Here is a 19,420-nt window from a genome sequence, read left to right on the forward strand (position 1 = left end):
CCATAGTTCAGTATACGGGTTGGACAGGGTTTTACAAGGTGTAAGCTTCTATCGTGAAATGTGCTAACCATATACACAAAAGGACCAATATCAGCAGGAGAGGGAGGAAATGTGAACCAAGGTAAGAAAACAGATTCCTAATGCTTCTTACGGCCTTGTGTTTTTTGTGGTTCCTTGGATTTCTTTGTTTTGTCTTTTCTTTTTCTTATTTTTAGTACTTGGTTGGGTGGATAATATGAATGACTGATTTTCTTACGCATGGGACATTATTAACAGCATAGCACTGTAGTTTATCATCATTTATATTTACTTGGATTTACCCAATGTGCATGTAAAATAATGCACGTGTGGTTATTTCAAATATTTAAAACCCCTAATTTATGTAGTTAGTTGTATAATGAGTTATTTTTTGTATTTGGAATTAAAATATAACTCTTCAAATCACATTTTAGTAAATTATTTTCAGTGTTTATAATATATATAATATAAAATCTATAAGTTATGATTATAAACAATACAATATATATATATATATATATATATATATTTTTTTTTTTTATAATTTCTTTATGTATTTATTTTTTAAATTTAAATTAATTAATTAAATTAAAAAATATATATATTGTAGAACCAGCCAAACCTAAATCGGCCACCGGTTCATAATCCTTGTCTAGAATTTATTCCTAGAAAAAATTTTCAGCAGTTCATTGTGAGTGGTTGTGTGTCTCTAATTCTGCCTTGTGATGGATTGGCAACCATTCCATCCACCAAAACCCTGAGCTGGATAAGCAGTATAGAAATTGGATGGACAGAGGGTAGTTGGCTTTATGAGTTTTACTTTTAGCAATAGTTTTTGGGGAAAAACAAAAAAAGGAGAAATAACTGGTAGATTAGCATCCATAATTGTAACTGTAAATAAGATACATGTTTAAAAGTAACATGATCTTACAAACCCAACAGTGAGGTCTTAACATTTAGAACTCCGTGATGGGGTGCCACGGAGTCCCCAGTTAAAAAAGAAAAGAAAAAAAAAGAAAAAAGTTATAATAAATAAATTATCAATTAATTTGACCAGTTTGATTAATTGACCGAGTGGCGTAGTGGTAGAGTGTCTGCCCTAGTTGACTACTGGGAGGTCGAGGGTTGAATCCCGGCCGGGTCATACCAAAGACTATAAAAAGTGGGGCCCATTGCCTCCCTGCGGGTTCGATCATCAAAATTATCCCTGATCGCAAGCCCCTGCTGCTGCTTACCGTTCCCTCAGTGGATGGGTCAAATACAGAGAACAAATTTCACCCTTGAGCACTCTGTGGATAGTTCAGACATGGACTATGACTGTTTTTAACATTTTTTTCCAAATTTCCACTCCCATCCTAGATGGTGGTCAGGGAACTTAAAAACGGAAGCTATTTTTACCCCACAGTCTAATGTTGTGCTACAAATGCACGGTGATGTCATCATTCTGAGTGGAATCGACGAGAGAATCATTTGCAAAAATGGCAATTGATGGCAAGTCAATTGCCATATTTGACTGACTGGGAACCGGTTCTCAACAGACTGGGAACCGGTTCTCAACAAAAAACCTGCTCTCGATTCCGATCCTTACCAATGATCAAAAATTACTGCATACTTTTTTTTTTAATCAGGGGGTTTTGAGGCTGTGTGGTGCACGTGCACGGCATCATGACCAAAGTTGGAGCTGGCATGACTTTGAAAGCATTGCAAAAAATTTAACTTGCTTGATTGCGGAAATAGGCAAATCATTCAAATTCAATATTTGGTTGTGTACTTCTAGACTTTTTATTAAGATCAATTGTAACTGTTTTCCTTAATTGTAAATATTTTATACAGTCAATATAAATGAATTGTGGCAGAGTATCAAGGGATCTAAGATCACTGCATGCATGTGAAAATGGCAGGAAACTCACAAGTAAAAATTTCCACTAGATGTGGGTAGTCAGGGGTAGCCATGGCCACCACGTCGCTCCGCCGCTGACTTTGACTACTAATATATGACATCCTCTCTGCTCCTCCTTGTCCCTTTGTTTCACAGTGTTCACACGTGTGGTGTGGTAACTCAAGTGAGTACACATGTGGTGTGGTAACTCAAGTGAGTGTTGATAGTCCACATTTCTAAAACCACATCTTTATCTGTATCTGCAACAATGTGCAACATTTTCTTACCATGACTCATTTGTGTCAATTTCACTTTCCGTGAATTTTGAACAGGACTAGGTCATAGGGCCTAAAATTCACGTTACGGAAAAAACCTTATCTCTTTACCTTACTGTAACATACAGCCCTACATTGTGATATAAACATGTCACTTGATCTAAAAAAATATTATGGTAGTATTTCTGAATAGGTGATATAGTCCTTTAACTAAACTGAAAACAAAAACAAAGAACATCTATACAAAAGATCTCAAAACTGTCTTAAGTGTAAAATAGTGCAAACAAACAAAATTGCTGAAAATATATTTGACCTTTCCGTTTTTCGGAGGTGTGTGCTAGCTGTCTTGGTGTTGTTTTATTTTCTCTCGAGACACTTAATAATTGACCTGCCAATTTGTTGTTTGTGTTTGATTACTTTCTGCTATAACACGGCTCCAGACTTTTCTGTTTAAAGTGTATTGTACTACCAGAGCACTTATTTTGGTGTTTAATTTTTCTACTTTATACGTTATCTTATACGTGGTTAGCATGGTTTCTTCGTCCTTTCCTGTTCTCTCTTTTGCATGTTGAGTTTCATGATTAGCTACTCCTATCCTTGATTGCGGTGGCTAGCCAGCTGGAGCTTGTACTGTAGCTGTTGTGACTGCATGTAGCTGTTGCAAGTTAGCTTAGCACTTAGCATTCCCCCAGTGTGCTAAGCAAAGTAAATGTCTGAGGCAAAATTTATTTATTTGTCAACATTTGGTGGGCAGGTGGGGGAATGTACGTGTGGATAGTTTTCTAAGTTTATGACCGCTTTGTCACGAACGGCTGCTCCTGCAAAATAGGCATTCATCCAGTTTATCAGCACCCGACGTGCCCTACTAGAATATTTTATTTTTGTCAACCTGGGTGTTGGGGTAAGGGTGGGGCATCCACAGGCATCCCGGGGTCACCGCCCCATTGGCTCTGCCCTCTGCCCGTCCCTGCAGGGAAAACTGGGAGGATGAGTGAATGTTGGAAGTAGACGCAAGTACAGCTTAATACCATGACGTCATCAACAAGCGTTATCACGATTGGTTGGTAGAGTCCAAATGTAAGCACTACGCATCATGGGTAAAATTTTCACAAAGTGATTGTATCGTTGCGCGATATCTTATAAACGAGAGGTAACACATTTCCCCTATTTGTATAGGTGAGACAGCCTATATAGTATATATATATATAGTATATATATATATAGTTTGACCATCCCGCCTCCATTGCACACTGCAGTGGAAACCTGCACAGAGTTTACTGAACCGTACCACTGGAACCACAAATGCATCGCTATTTAAATACTTTGGATGCACATTTTTTTAAACTGTATTTTTAAGTCAACATTTGTGCAAGTACGTGACTGACACATTGACAGAAGGAAATTCCCGAGATGGGCAGATATGCCCAAGTAGGAATCACTGAGCGCTATTCAATGTACTGTTCTTTGTTCACTTGTGAACCTGACAATTCCATGAAACTAATGATTAGTTACCGCGCCGCACTAATCCTTTTAACGTGTTGTATTACAAAATCTTTGAAGAGGAACAGCGAAACAAAATCAGGATTGTAATGAGTCAAGAGGCAAGGAGATCCAGAATTTTAGTCTCATGAATCACTGACAACTCAATGCATGCTATACTATACTGTACAATTATCAACTAGGAACTTTTAAGTTATGACAAAGACAGTATTAGGCCAGAACGTTTATTTATTTTATTTATTTATTTATTTAGCTCCCCCCGACCCCCCATCCTTTTTTTCTCCCTTTTTTTTTTTTACCATGTCAGTCTGGGGGCAACAACTCTACTTGCAGAAGTGGATGTATGAGTGTGTGCCTTCAGGGCAATAATAGTATTTTCACTCAAGGACTCACCACTTCGTCACTAAGCCACTGATTACACATTAAATGCAGATCTGAACATGTGGACCGTACACCGATCACAACCAACCCACCACTGTCACACCAACTTTACTCTGTTGGTTATCAGAAAATTAATCTGTGCATACAACACAAATGAATGCAGCTCTGCTTACCTTATGGCTTTGAAAACATGATAGTTTTGCAGACATTACAGCAAATTCTAGTTGTGCTATAATTAGATAGTGGATCTGGATATTCTTATCCCAAGTTAGCTGCTCAGTCAAGGGTTTATTTGGTTGTTAAAGTTTACTCTCGATAGGTAGGCAGTCACTCCAGAGACCCAACTATAAACAGACTATATAGTTTATATACAGGGAGTCCACGAGTTACGTCGTACGCGACCTAAGTCATTTTGACTTTACGGCGCCCGTGCCTAGTCCGTGGCACCTTCTTTTTCGTCAATTTCCCACAGTAATCACACCATTTTAAAGTTATTTAACATTGTGTTGTTGCCTCCAGCAACGGACGCTAATCGAGCAGATTGGCTCGCCATCAGGCGCGGCACATTTCCCTGTTTAAGTTTGAATTAGCTCTGCTCTGCCGTCCATCAGCAATGAATGTCCGTTCGGAAACACGAAATATTGGTTCTGGCTCTTCCGGGTCGCGCAAATATGTTTTTATGTAAATATCGACTTTAACGGTGAAATCCGACTTAAGTCAAAATTTGGGTTACATCGCCAGCGTAGGAACGAAACTCCGCTGTAATTTGAGGATTCCCTTTAATTTGTAGTTACAGTATATTCCTTTTTATTTTTTTTATTATTTTTTATTTTTTTAAGAGCTCAGTATTGTTCATTCGGAAATGTCATCATCATTGCTCTTTATTTTTATTTTTTTATTTAAAAAAAAATATATATATTTTTTTATTTTTTTGTGTGTGTGTGGGTGAGTATGTGTATGTGCGTGCGTGCGTGTGTGCGTGCGTGCGTGCGTGTATTTGTTAGCTCACCAAAAAACCTATTAGAAAAAATCTCATACCGTTCACCTAAACCGAACACCGCCGTCAGGAGACCCGAGGGGACCAAAGAAAACCAAGGAAGGTGAAATCCAGCACCGACCAGACACCACCCACCAGAACTCCTCCCCAACCCAAGAAACATCCAGACCCCAACAAATCCAAAAAACATAAAATCAGGGAGGCCTCAAGAGACCGAAGGAGAGACCGAGAAAAGGAAGGAAGGACAGACGAAGCCGCGTGAGATCCACAGACACCAGCCTCCACCGATTCAATGACCTGAGGAGGAAACAGATTGTGTCTGAGTTTCGGTAGATGCTGGTGTGGTGGATCTGGCATGCATGAAAATCTCCACCAAAGAGGGGAGCCGTCGACCCCCGCCGGAACAGAGCAAGCGCAACACCTCAGGGCCCCCCAGGCCGCGGCAGCGCCAAAGGACGACCCCCGGGCCCCGCCAGGGCCACCGGCCGGAGAGCAAACCCAGGAGCAGGAGCGCCCCCCGCCCCAACACGGCCCGCGCCCCCGACCCAACGCAGCAGGACGGGGCACTGCAGGCCCGCCAGGCACCCCACCGGCCCCCAACCCCCGCACCCCCCACGACCCCCCGCCCCCCATCCACCCCCGCCACCCACCCCAACCCAGCCCCAGCCGCCCCCAGGTCCCCAATCCCCCAGACACCCCCCACCCCCAGCCCCCCCCCACCCCGCAACCCCCCCCCCACCGCCCCCCCCAACAAAGCCCCCCCCCCCGACCCCACCCCGACCAGCCGGTGGCCCTGGCGGGAACCGGGGGTCGTCCTTTGGCGCTGCCGCGGCCTGGGGGGCCCTGAGGTGTTGCGCTTGCTCTGTTCCGGCGGGGGTCGACGGCTCCCCTCTTTGGATGGGTCAAATACAGAGAACAAATTTCACCCTTGAGCACTCTGTGGATAGTTCAGACATGGACTATGACTGTTTTTAACATTTTTTTCCAAATTTCTACTCCCATCCTAGATGGTGGTCAGGGAACTTAAAAACGGAAGCTATTTTTACCCCACAGTCTAATGTTGTGCTACAAATGCACGGTGATGTCATCATTCCGAGTGGAATCGACGAGAGAATCATTTGCAAAAATGGCAATTGATGGCAAGTCAATTGCCATATTTGACTGACTGGGAACCGGTTCTCAACAGACTGGGAACCGGTTCTCAACAACCCCCGCCACCCACCCCAACCCAGCCCCAGCCGCCCCCAGGTCCCCAATCCCCCAGACACCCCCCCCCAGCACCCCCCCACCGCCCCCCCCCAACAAAGCCGCCCCCCCGACCCCATCCCGACCAACCAGCAGCCCCCCAACCCCCGACCCCCAGCCCCCGGGGACCACCCGCACCCAGGCACCGGCGCCGAAGAGGGGCCAGACAGCGGAGCGGAGAGGGCAGCCGCGCCCACCCCCCGCCGTGTGGAGGGACGGAACACCGGGGGCAGAAGGGAGAGATGGGGGCACCGGAGGGCGGCCGACACCCCCGAACCCCAGGCCCAGCGGGGGAAGGCCCCGGTCGTCACTCCAGCGTTCTTTGTGAAAGTTAACCCCTGTTACTGAGTCCGCCAGCTCTACCCCTAAACCGTGAATGTGACCCCACCCAGTGTATATACAAGTGTATGTGTGTGGTGCATTAAAATTAGGAGCAGGTGAACCGGAGCCGAGGGAAATGATATTCCCACGCGCCGATCCACCCACCTCCCAAGCATGTTACTGAGTGTATGTGGTGCATTAAAAAAAAATAGATAGGGCGGGGACACGGACAGGGGACCGCAGCACTGCTCTATACTGCGGCCCCCAACCGATGGCACCCCCACAAGCCCCCCCCCCCAAGTTGTGTGGTGTATTAAAATTGGAGGGGAGTTGTAGGGTGAAGACGGTGTTTCCACCCTACCCCACCCCCCAAAGTGTGTTATGTGCCCTATATGTCTATAAAAGTGTATTGTGCAAACCTAGTGTAATGAGTTAAGAGGAGCGACCAGCGGGGCCCTCCCCAACCGGGCGGGGGCAGGAGGCGCACTGGCCCACCAAGCCCCCACCCACCCCACCGGGACCCAGGCGGGCATATGGGACCCGTCCGGCGGGGCGATAGGGCTCGCCCCCCGGATACATCATCAAACCCCAGCCACCCCCGCCGGCCCCCGTAGCACCGAGACCCGGGCCATGGATGGAGCCCCCGGCCCAGGGGAGGGGAAGGAAGGCGTACCGGGGAGGGGGAAGGGAGGGGGGAAGGAGACGACAAGAAGGGCAGGGGGCAGCGGCAGGGCCGCAGAGAGAGGGGGAGAGGAGGAGGAAGGGTGACGAGGGAGAAGGGACAGGGAGGCGGAGGACGGGCGGGGAGAGGCGAGGAGGGAGAGGCAGCAAGGGGGAGGAAGGGGGAGGGGAGAGGGAACCACCGGGCACCCCGGCGGCCCACAGGCCCCGAACCGCGTCGCCGGGCCCAGAGCGACGGACCGCGCCGGAACGGCGCCGCCCCCGACACCAGGGAAAGCCCTGCAACGCAGCACCCCCAAGAGACCCAGGGAACGGCCAAGACGCAGCCGCCACCCAGCAGCCAACACAGGGGCAGACCCGCCCACGCCCAGCCAGGGGGGACAGCACCCACAGAATTAACCCACTGGCATTCCGTGAATCCGAATATCAACCCCTGGTGCCCATCGGAGGCGAATCCGCTCGATCCCGCTGGCAGCAGCCGGGTTCCTGACTATAGAAACACAACCATTAGTTACAAATTGCCAAATACAGAAACATCAATGCAAGTTATAACGCTGCTGTGGCTCTCGCTAACAGGCAGAATCAAGATCCAAGTTTAGGTTACAGTGTATTCCTATTATTAGTCCCTTCGGTATGCCCTGTTCAAATACAAATGTTTTATTTATCTTTCAGTTCAGTATAAAATGATTGGGGATTATATTTGTATTTATTCTGTTTTATAGTCTTTTTTTTTCAATCCAATCCAACCCACTTTATTTCAACAGCACATTTTATAAACAAGCGTTACCAAAGTGCTACACATTAAGATCCACACACCATCATACAAATAAAATCTAGTAAAACCAACTACCAAAATAAATAAATAAATAAATAAATAAAAACACGAAAAGACCCCGAGGACCACACAATTCATGCTGGACTAAATGCCAAAGAATAAAAGTGGGAGACCTCAAAAATTCCACTCCGGGAGCAGTTCGAACGTGGAGAGGCAGATTGTTCCACAGTTTAGAGCCACCCACAGAGAGGGCCTCACCCCCCCTAGTTTTAACTCTTGTCTTAGGCACCAAGAGCTGGAAGTGGCCCTCAGACCTCAGTGAGCGTGCTGGAGTGTACACCTGGAAGAGGTCTGAAATGTACGGAGGGGCCAGCCCGTTCAATCATGACAACTAACACACTTGTCATGACCGTCGGGGTTCCTTTTAAAAACAAAAAATAATAATAAAATACAATTTTTGTTAATATTTATTTCCATAATTCTTGCCATTGTTTACTTTTTCAAATGATCAATCTATAGCATTCCTAGAAAATATCATCCCATCACTGGTGAGCTATTTTTAGAACATGCATTTTAAAATTAGCTGCTCCTGGTCCATGGGGGCTAGTTGGTGCCCATGGGCTAGGGTTGCCAACTGTCCCTTGAAATACGGAACTGTAACTACATGTCCCGTATTGAGTTGTCAATGGACGCATTTTGTGCCGTAATACCGTGAGTTTCAAAGATGCTTCTGCCAAATCTAATATTGAGGTCTACGGAACTGAGCGATAAAAGAAACAGGGGGTCTTCAAAGCACCACATACCGTCCACTTGTTAAACATAGTGGTCCATGTGTTCACATCATTCAAAAATATGCATTCTATTCAACTCAGGTTTAAATAGTCAAAAAATGTTTCACCTACAAAAAGTTAAATAAATCACAGCAGCAAGGTTGAAGGCAATCAGGTCGGCCGTCCTTGTCGATGAGGTGTTCCTTATTTATTTTTCAGGGAGTTGGTAACTGTACCATGGGCACCAAATTAGTGACCCCTAATCTAGAGTGATTTACAAATTTCAAACACTTGTTATATGATTTCACCACTCAAGCAATATTTGGTTTCACCTTTGTTTCAGTCTTTTGAGTCCTGCTATGTGTTTAATTGTGTTCTTACCGTCAGCATGCCATCTTTCACGGAATGATTCAAATGGGATCAGATAACACTGATTGTGTTGGTGACCCAAAAAAAATCTAACAATGCTGGCTGAAAGTAAGTAATTCATGCAATTCTTGTTTGCTAAGTTTGTGTTTTTCTCTCTCTCTCCAAGGGATGGCAATATCTAAGAGTGGCTTGATCGTTGTTCTCCTCTTGGTGACGCTTTGTATTTTGGAAAGGGGAAACTTCATCAAATTCTCAAGCCTGGAGTTACTGGTAGGCTCTCTGTTTCAAGACCTTTTCACACAGCACTTGGTTTTCTTGCTGTTGTGTCCTCTACGGGGGAACGTGCAAAGACGATAGCGCCCCGGTGCAAGATTCCCCATATTTACTGTAGATGTGTTTGCATAGCAGCCAACCAGGAGGTAACAAGCAGGCTTTTCCCGCTGTTTGGTCTCTTGTTAGCACTCTGAAATCACTCCGTCAGCTTCTCTCCTATTGAATACGGCTTCTGACGTCATTGTGAGACAGCTCTTCAACTGAGCATTTTTCAATTTGAGGGCGAATCGCGGCGTGACAAATATCCAGCTATGGTGCTCTGCCTTTGTGCCGTCACAGCACAAACACAATTAATGGGTACATCAATTCACGTTGCTAAGTGCAGTGTGAAACGTTCTTTGATGTTATCATACAATTCAATACTCAGTGTTTTCAAGGAAAACTTACTTAGCCTATTACGTTATTGTATTTTAACATATGTCATGATCGCGGTACATGAACAGTTAAGTTTATTTATATTTTTTTATTGTATGCCTGTGGTTGATACATGGTGTAAAATGTTTGGGGATCACGGCAGGGACAATACAATTAAAATGTATTTTTTCACTTTTTAATCAACAGTTACGCTCTGGAGAACAACGTATCAATAGGGAGAAAAGGGCAGGTGAGTGACATTAATTATAATGAATATTATTTTTGAATGACTGTATGTGGTTCAAACAAGATCCATTCCAGGACATAACTTCCCAATTGTTCTAATCACGTAAATATTTTTCCCGTAATACTCCCTGAGCCGTCACCTGTTTGTGTGGGAAGGGTTTGTGTATCCCAGTGATCATTGGAGCTACTGTACATTGGGCAAACAGGTCCTAGGTGAGGGACCTCGAATTTTAGAATCAAAATGCCACCATTTAGGGTCAGTCTGGAGTCTAGTCTAGAAGGGCACAACCCTTAGAATAGAGGAAGAATGGTTCCGTGTTTCTATGTGATCACCACCTGTGGGAGGGGCTGAAGGGGTCAGAAGCATTGATAGGTGGGTGGTGGCCACAGCATGAACAAGTTTTTCTGTGTCATGTTGACACAAAAAGCCCCAAGAGAGCATTAGAGTCCATCAGTGTCCAACACTCGAGATATTAGGCCACAAAATAATGAATAAGGATATAGATTATTCCTGACCATATTGGTTCAGGAATGATTTAAGATTGATCTTAAATAATGAAAGAGTGTCAGCCATCCAGGCCGACTAGAACGGGTGCCTGACAACAGAAAGTTCTATATCCTGAATCACTAATTACCAGTACAAAGTCTTCAGAAATAACCCTTAGATCTTGTGAATGTTGATTTGTTCAAATAGTTCTAAAAATTGTGGATCTTTTTTGCAGCAACGGGTACCAACTATACGACAACTTATGGACCAACAACACCAAATGGTAAGATTGAATTTAAAAAGTTCAATTTCTGATTTTCCGAAATAAGGCTACCACAACCAGTCACACCATAAACATTTTTTATAGCCATATCTGGCAAATAAGGTGGAGGATAAGCCACACAAATAGGTACTGGTATAAGCTATAAATCGGTGGCTCGTACAGCAGGAGAGCAGAATAACTTCAGTGTGTGGCACAATACCGATTTCTATATTTGATCATTAAATTAGTTGCCGCCGGAGCTGTGTTTGTGGCATTGTGGCATATAAAAAATGGCTTATATATTCTTGTAGCCCAAGTTCTGCAGTTTAATTTGATGTGCATCATTATATTATTTCATGATTAGTGCATTGTTTCACAAAATTTTAAATTTTAAATTTTAAATTTTAAATTTTAAATTTTAAATTTTAAATTTTAAATTTTAAATTTTAAATTTTAAATTTTAAATTTTAAATTTTAAATTTTAAATTTTAAATTTTAAATTTTAAATTTTAAATTTTAAATTTTAAATTTTAAATTTTAAATCATGAGTTTTATTATAAAGGTGAATTTTTGTTCATTGTCTTGCCTTTTCTTGAGTTAAATTGAGTTTTACTATACTGAGATTAATTTGAGCTATACAGTGCAACAGAGCTCTGCTAAATTTAAGAGAGAGAGGGAGAGAGAGAAGAGAGAGAGCGAGAGAGAGAGAGATCGTATCCTACACCCGAGGTATTAGGACGCAAAAAATGAACAAGGCTATACAACATTCCTGACCATATTCTTAAAAAAAAATAGGAATGACTTAAATTTGATCTTAAATAATTAAAGAATGTCAGCCTTGCAGACCCTCATAGGGAACTGATTCTATACAACCAATGCTTGCAAACTGAATGGTATACATCCTGCATCACTAATAACAATTACTTTAGAAATATGCTCAAAAGAGATCTTGTAAATCTTGATTTATGCAAATGTATCTTCAGAATAAAGTCTTGAAAGATATGCTGATTTTTTTTTTTAAACAAAAAGAAACCTTGAGCAGACCCAAGGTCCAGTTGTGGAGCGGTCGGCTGCCTTAACTGGTTGGGTTAGAGAGTAGAGAAAAGGAAAGACAGGGAGGAAGGGAAGGAGAGAGGGAGAGAGAGAGAAAAAGAGAGAGAGAGAGAGAGAGAGAGAGAGAGAGAGACAGAGACAGAGACATAGACATAGACAAAAAGACAGAGACAGAGATAGAGACAGAGACAGAGAGACAAAGACAGACGGAGACACACAGAGATATAGATGGAGATAGAGAGACAAAGAGAGAGAGAGAGGAGAGAGAGAGAGAGATGGATAGATAGAGCAATAGAAAGAGAATGCGATAGAGAGATAAGAGACAGACTGAGACAGAGAAACAGAGAGATAGAGAAAGTGGGGGAAAGAGGGAGAGATAGAAATAGATAGAGAGAGATAGAGTGATAGAGGGATAGAGCAATAGAGAGAGAGAGAGACAGAGACGGAGAAAAAGACAATGAGACGGAGGAGACAGAAACAGAGACAAAGACAAAGAGAGAGAGAGAGAGAGAGAGAGAGAGAGAGAGAGAGAGAGAGAGAGAGAGAGAGAGATCGAATCGGACACCCGAGGTATTGGGACGCAAAAAATTAACAAGGCTTTACAACATTCCTGACCATATATTTTTTTTTCAATAGGAATGATTTAAGTTTGATGTTAAGTAATTAAAGAGTGCCAGCCTTGCAGACCCGCATAGGGACCTGATTCTATGCAACCAATGTCTGGAAACTGAATGGTGTACATCCTGTATCACTAATTACAATTTCTTTAGAAATATGCTCAAAAGAGATCTTGTAAATGTTGATTTGTGCAAATGATTCTTAAAATTCTGGATCTCTTTTGCAGCCACACCATTTACTACAACATTTACCAACACTCCAACAACTGTTGGTCCCACAACACCATCAAGTAAGAGTTTTGAAAAGTTACATTTGTGATTTTCCCATCTTAAACATTCTTTTCATAGACATATCTGGCAAGTAAGGCAAAGGATTAGAAACAAAAATAGGTACTGGAAGACATCCAGTCAATTCTTGTGGGTTATATTATGTTCAACAAGTGGTCAAAAACTGATCAAATTTGTGTTGCTGATGTTTAAGTATAAAAGTAATGGAAGGGTAAAAAAGGCATCCAAAAATTTTGAACAATTCTTCCAGGTATGGCCACGGATGTACAAGGATTGGCTGGCCTTATTAGCCTTCTCACTGTTGGGACTTTAGGTTTAAGTTCTTTGCCACGGCCATTTTTAGGGTCAGGCTGCAACGTCTGCTTTCTATGTCCTACTGTGACGATTTTTCTTCAATTTATTTATTGATTACTATATTATTATTATGTAAGTAAAAAAATAGTACAGTGTCTTCAGAATAAAGTCTTGAACGATATGTTGATTTTTGGTCATTCATAATACAATTAGAACTCATGATTATTATTGTTACATCTCTTGCAGACACACTAACTTCCACAACTGTTTCAAGCACTCCAACTGTAGCAACGACAACAGCCACAGGAGCAAGTGAGCCAATTATCTCTTTGTTACCACTTACCAGTAATTGAAAAATCATCAGTTATTTGCATGCAAAATCCCCCCAAAACACACACACACACCTCATACCAGATACATACAGTAGCTACATTTTTACGTTTTCACATGACACTGTAACAACAACATCAATGACAAGAGTTTATAAATTCTTATCTAAAAAACAAAACTGCTACGACAGACCAATGTGTCCTGAATTTTTTTTTTAAAACAAGAAGAAAACTTGAGCAGATCCAAGGTCCAGTTGTGGAGCAGTCGGCTGCTTTAACTGGTTGGGTTAAAGAGTAAAGAAAAGGAAAGACAGGGAGGGAGGGAGGGAGGGAGGGAGGGAGGGAGGGAGGGAGGGAAGGAGAGAGAGACAGACAGAGAGAGAGAGAGACAAAGACAGAGAGACAGAGAGAGAGGGGGATAGAAGGAGTGATAGAGATAGATAGATAGATAGAGAAATAGAGAGAGATATAGAGAGAGATAGAGCAGTAGAGAGAGATAGAGAGGGATATAGAGATAGAGACAGACACAGAGACAGACAGAGACTGAGACAGAGATAGTGAGAGATAGAGAGAGAGAGATAGATAGAGAGGGATAAAGATAGAGATAGAGCAATAGAGAGAGAGAGGGATAAAGATAGAGACAGAGACAAAGACAAAGACAGAGACAGACAGAGACAGAGAAACAGAGGAGACAGAGAAAAGAGAGAGAGAGACAGACAGAGAGAGAAGACAGACATTGAGACAGAGATAAAGAGATAGAGCGATAGAGAGAGAGAGAGAGAGACAGACAGACAGACAGAGACACAGACAGAGACTGACAGAATGACAGAGACAGAGAGACGGAGAGACAGAGGAGACAGAGACAGCGAGAAAAAGAGAGAGAAAGAGAGAGATAGAGGGAGGGGGATAGAGGGAGAGGTAGAGATAGATAGAGAGGGATAAAGATAGAGATAGAGCGATAGAGAGAGAGAGAGACAGAGAAAGACAAAGACAAAGACAGAGAAAGACAGATAGACAGAGGAGACAGAGACAGAGAAACAGAGGAGACAGAGGAGAGAGAGAGAGAGACAGAGACAGAGACAGACAGAGAGAGAGAGACAGAGATAGCGACAGAGACAGACAGAGAGAGAGAGACAGAGATAGCGAGATAGAGAGAGAGAGAGAGAGAGAGAGCGAGAGAGCGAGAGAGAGAGCGAGAGAGAGAGAGAGAGAGAGAGAGAGAGAGAGAGAGAGAGAGAGAGAGAGAGAGAGAGAGAGAGAGAGGGAGAGAGAGAGAGAGAGATTGTAGCCGACACCCGAGGTATTGGTACGCAAAAAATGATTAAGGCTATACAACATTCCTGACCATATTAAAAAATTTGGGGGGGAATGACTTAAGTTTGATGTTAAATAATTAAAGAGTGTCAGCATTGCCGACCCGCATAGGGAACTGATTCTATACAACCAATGTCTGGAAACTGAATGGTTTACATCCTGTATCACTAATTACAATTTATTTAGAAATATGCTCAAAAGAGATCTTGTAAATGTTGATTTGTGCAAATGATTCTTTAAATTCTGGATCTCTTTTGCAGACACAACATTTACCAACACTCCAACAACTGTTGGTCCCACAACACCATCAAGTAAGAGTTTTGAAAAGTTACATTTGTGATTTTCCCATCTTAAACATTCTTTTCATAGACATATCTGGCAAGTAAGGCAAAGGATTAGAAACAAAAATAGGTAATGGAAGACATCCAGTCAATTCTTGTGGGTTATATTATGTTCAACAAGTGGTCAAAAACTGATCAAAGTTGTGTTTCTGATGTTTAAGTATAAAAGTAATGGAAGGGTAAAAAAGGCATCCAACAATTTTGAAAAATTCTTCCAGGTATGGCCACGGATGTACAAGGGTTGGCTGGCCTTATTAGCCTTCTCACTGTTGGTACTTTTGGTTTAAGTTCTCTGCCACGGCCATTTTTAGGGTCAGGCTGCAACGTCTGCTTTCTATGTCCTACTGTAACGATTTCTCTTAAATTTATTTATTGATTACTATATTATTATTATGTAATTAAAAAAAATAGTACAGTGTCTTCAGAATAAAGTCTTGAACGATATGTTGATTTTTGTTCATTCATAAAACAATTAGAACGTATGATTATTATTGTTACATCTCTTGCAGACACACTTCCTTCCACAACTGGTTCAAACACTCCAACTGTCGCAACGACAACAGCCACAGGAGCAAGTGAGCCAATTATCTCTTTGTTACCACTTAACAGTAATTGAAAATCATCAGTTATTTGCATGCAAAAATCCCCCAAAAACACACACACACACCTCATACCAGATACATACAGTAGCTACATTTTTACGTTTTCACATGACACTGTAACATCAACATCAATGACAAGAGTTTATAAATTCTTATCTAAAAACAAAACTGCTACAACAGATCAATGTGTCCTGAAAATTTTTTTTAAAAACAAGAAGAAAACTTGAGCAAATCCAAGGTCCAGTTGTGGAGCGTCGGCTGCTTTAACTGGTTGGGTTACAGAGTAGAGAAAAGGAAAGAAAGGACGGCGGGAGGCAGATAAGGAGAGAGAGAGAGACAGACAGACAGACACAGAGAGACAGGAGAGAGACAGAGAGAGGCAAAGACAGACAGACACAGAGACAGAGACAGAGATAGAGAGAGAGAGAGAGAGAGAGAGAGAGAGAGAGAGAGAGAGAGAGAGGGAGAGAGAGAGAGAGAGAGAGAGAGAGAGAGAGAGAGAGAGAGAGAGAGATTATATCCGACACCCGAGGTATTGGGACGCCAAAAAATGATTAAGGCTATACAACATTCCTGACCATATAAAAAAATTTCGGGGGGGGAATGACTTAAGTTTAACTTAAATAATTAAAGAGTGTCAGCCTTGCAGAACCGCATAGGGAACTGATTCTATACAACCAATGTCTGGAAACTGAATGGTGTACATCCTGTATCACTAATTACAATTTCTTTAGAAATATGCTCAAAAGAGATCTTGTAAATGTTGATTTGTGCAAATGATTCTTAAATTCTGGATCTCTTTTGCAGACACAACATTTACCAACACTCCAACAACTGTTGGTCCCACAACACCATCAAGTAAGAGTTTTGAAAAGTTACATTTGTGATTTTCCCATCTTAAACATTCTTTTCAATAGACATATCTGGCAAGTAAGGCAAAGGATTAGAAACAAAAATAGGTACTGGAAGAAATCCAGTCAATTCTTGTGGGTTATATTATGTTCAACAAGTGGTCAAAAACTGATCAAAGTTGTTTTTGCTGATGTTTAAGTATAAAAGTAATGGAAGGGTAAAAAAGGCCATCCAACAATTTTGAACACTTCTTCCAGGTATGGCCACGATGTACAAGGGTTGGCTGGCCTTATTAGCCTTCTCACTGTTGGGACTTTTGGTTTAAGTTCTTTGCCACGGCCATTTTAGGGTCAGGCAGCAACGTCTCCTTCTATGTCCTACTGTGACGATTTTTCTTCAATTTATTTATGATTACTATATTATTATTATGTAAGTAAAAAAATAGTAGTGTCTTCAGAATAAAGTCTTGAACGATATGTTGATTTTTGTTCATTCATAATACTATTAGAACTCATGATTATTATTGTTACATCTCTTGCAGACACACTAACTTCATCAGTTATTTGCATGCAAAATCCCCCCCCCCCCCACACACACCTCACACCAGATACATACAGTAGCTACATTTTTACGTTTTCACATGACACTGTAACATCAACATCAATGACAAGAGTTTATAAATTTTTATCTAAAAAATAAAAACGCTACGACAGACCAATGTGTCCTGAAAAAAAAAAGTTAAAACAAGAAGAAACCATGAGCAGACCCAAGGTCCAGTTGTGGAGCGGTAGGCTGCTTTAATTGGTTGGTTAAAGAGTAGAGAAAAGGAAAGACAGGGAGGGAGGGAGGGAGGGAGGTAAGGAGAGAGAGAGAGAAAGAGAGAGACAGACAAACACAGAGAGGACAGACACAGAGAGACAGAGGAGACAGAGGAGAACCAGAGAGAGGCAGAGACAGACAGAGATAGAGAGAAAGACAGGGAGAGAGATAGAGAGAAAGAGAAAGAGAGAGAGAGACAGACAGACATTGAGCCAGAGATAAAGAGATAGAGCGATAGAGGAGAGAGAGAAAAGAGCGAGAGAGAGAGAGAAAGAGCGAGAGAGAGAGAGAGGGAGAGAGGGAGAGAGAGAGAGAGAGAGAGAGAGAGGATAAAGATAGAGATAGAGCAATAGAGAGAGAGAGGGATAAAGATAGAGACAGAGACAAAGGACAAAGACAGAGACAGACAGAGACAGAGAAACAGAGGAGACAGATGAAAGACGAGAGAGACCAGACAGAGAGAGAGAGACAGACAGACATTGAGACAGAGATAAAGAGATAGAGCGATAGAGAGAGAGAGAGAGAGACAGACATACAGACAGAGACACAGACAGAGACACAGACAGAGACAGACAGAGACAGACAGAATGACAGAGACAGAGAGACGGAGAGACAGAGGAGACAGAGACAGCGAGAAAAAGAGAGAGAAAGAGAGAGATAGAGGAGGGGGATAGAGGGAGAGATAGAGATAGATAGAGAGGGATAAAGATAGAGATAGAGCGATAGAGAGAGAGAGAAAGAGCGAGAGAGAGAGAGAAAGAGAGGAGAGAGAGAGAGGGATAAAGATAGAGATAGAGCAATAGAGAGAGAGAGGGATAAAGATAGAGACAGAGACAAAGACAAAGACAGAGACAGACAGAGACAGAGAAACAGAGGAGACAGATGAAAGAGAGAGAGAGGAACAGACAGAGAGAGAGAGACAGACAGACATTGAGACAGAGATAAAGAGATAGAGCGATAGAGAGAGAGAGAGAGAGACAGACAGACAGACAGAGACACAGACAGAGACACAGACAGAGACAGACAGAGACAGACAGAATGACAGAGACAGAGAGACGGAGAGACAGAGGAGGACAGAGACAGCGAGAAAAAGAGAGAGAAAAGAGAGAGATAGAGGGAGGGGGATAGAGGGAGAGATAGAGAGAGATAGATAGAGAGGGATAAAGATAGAGATAGAGCGATAGAGAGAGAGAGAGAGACAGAGAAAGACAAAGACAAAGACAAAGACAGAGAAAGACAGATAGACAGAGGAGACAGAGACAGAGAAACAGAGGAGACAGAGGAGAGAGAGAGAGAGACCAGAGACAGAGACAGACAAAGAGAGAGAGAGAGAGAGACAGAGACAGAGACAGAGACAGACAGAGAGAGAGAGACAGAGATAGCGAGATAGAGAGAGAGAGAGAGAGAGAGAGAGAGAAGAGAGAGAGTAGAGAGATAGAGAGAGAGAGAGAGAGAGAGAGAGATTGTATCCGACACCCGAGGTATTGGGACGCAAAAAATGATTAAGGCTATCAACATTCCTGACCATATAAAAAAATTTGGGGGGGAATGACTTAGTTTTAACTTAAATAATTAAAGAGTGTCAGCCTTGCAGAACCGCATAGGGAACTGATTCTATACAACAATGTCTGGAAACTGAATGGTGTACATCCTGTATCACTAATTACAATTTCTTTAGAAATATGCTCAAAAGAGATCTTGTAAATGTGATTTGTGCAAATGATCTTTAAATTCTGGATCTCTTTTTTAGACACAACATTTACCAACACTCCAACAACTGTTGGTCCCACAACACCATCAAGTAAGAGTTCTGAAAAGTTACATTTGTGATTTTCCCATCTTAAACATCTTTTCATAGACATATCTGTCAAGTTAGGCAAAGGATTAGAAACAAAAATAGGTACAGGAAGACATCCAGTCAATTCTTGTGGGTTATATTATGTTTAACAAGTGGTCAAAAACTGATCAAAGTTGTGTTGCTGATGTTTAAGTATAAAAGTAATGAAAGGGTAAAAAAG

At 42.3% G+C, this 19,420-nt stretch overlaps 1 protein-coding gene across 14 annotated transcripts in view; it reads left to right on the forward strand.

The window, feature by feature from the left end:
• LOC147158308 (uncharacterized) overlaps positions 1–19,420 on the forward strand; it is a 49,048-nt gene continuing 29,628 nt past the window's right edge. For 4 of the 14 annotated variants that reach the window (XM_086061451.1, XM_086061452.1, XM_086061462.1 and 1 more), the window contains exons 1-10: positions 1–121; positions 9,378–9,481; positions 10,106–10,148; positions 10,867–10,914; positions 12,791–12,853; positions 13,392–13,457; positions 15,049–15,099; positions 15,639–15,704; positions 16,539–16,589; positions 19,153–19,203. In XM_086061451.1, coding sequence (XP_085917577.1) covers positions 9,380–9,481; positions 10,106–10,148; positions 10,867–10,914; positions 12,791–12,853; positions 13,392–13,457; positions 15,049–15,099; positions 15,639–15,704; positions 16,539–16,589; positions 19,153–19,203 — 541 coding nt within the window. In that variant the 5' untranslated portion in view covers positions 1–121; positions 9,378–9,379. The remainder of the gene's footprint in view (positions 122–9,377; positions 9,482–10,105; positions 10,149–10,866; positions 10,915–12,790; positions 12,854–13,391; positions 13,458–15,048; positions 15,100–15,638; positions 15,705–16,538; positions 16,590–19,152; positions 19,204–19,420) is intronic. The other 10 variants (XM_086061454.1, XM_086061459.1, XM_086061461.1 and 7 more) reach the window with 5 other exon arrangements.

The sequence above is a fragment of the Leptonotus elevatus genome, chromosome 18, assembly GCF_054856555.1.
Source record: "Leptonotus elevatus isolate MCC_2025b chromosome 18, RoL_Lele_1.0, whole genome shotgun sequence".
In the NCBI taxonomy this organism is placed as follows: domain Eukaryota; kingdom Metazoa; phylum Chordata; class Actinopteri; order Syngnathiformes; family Syngnathidae; genus Leptonotus; species Leptonotus elevatus.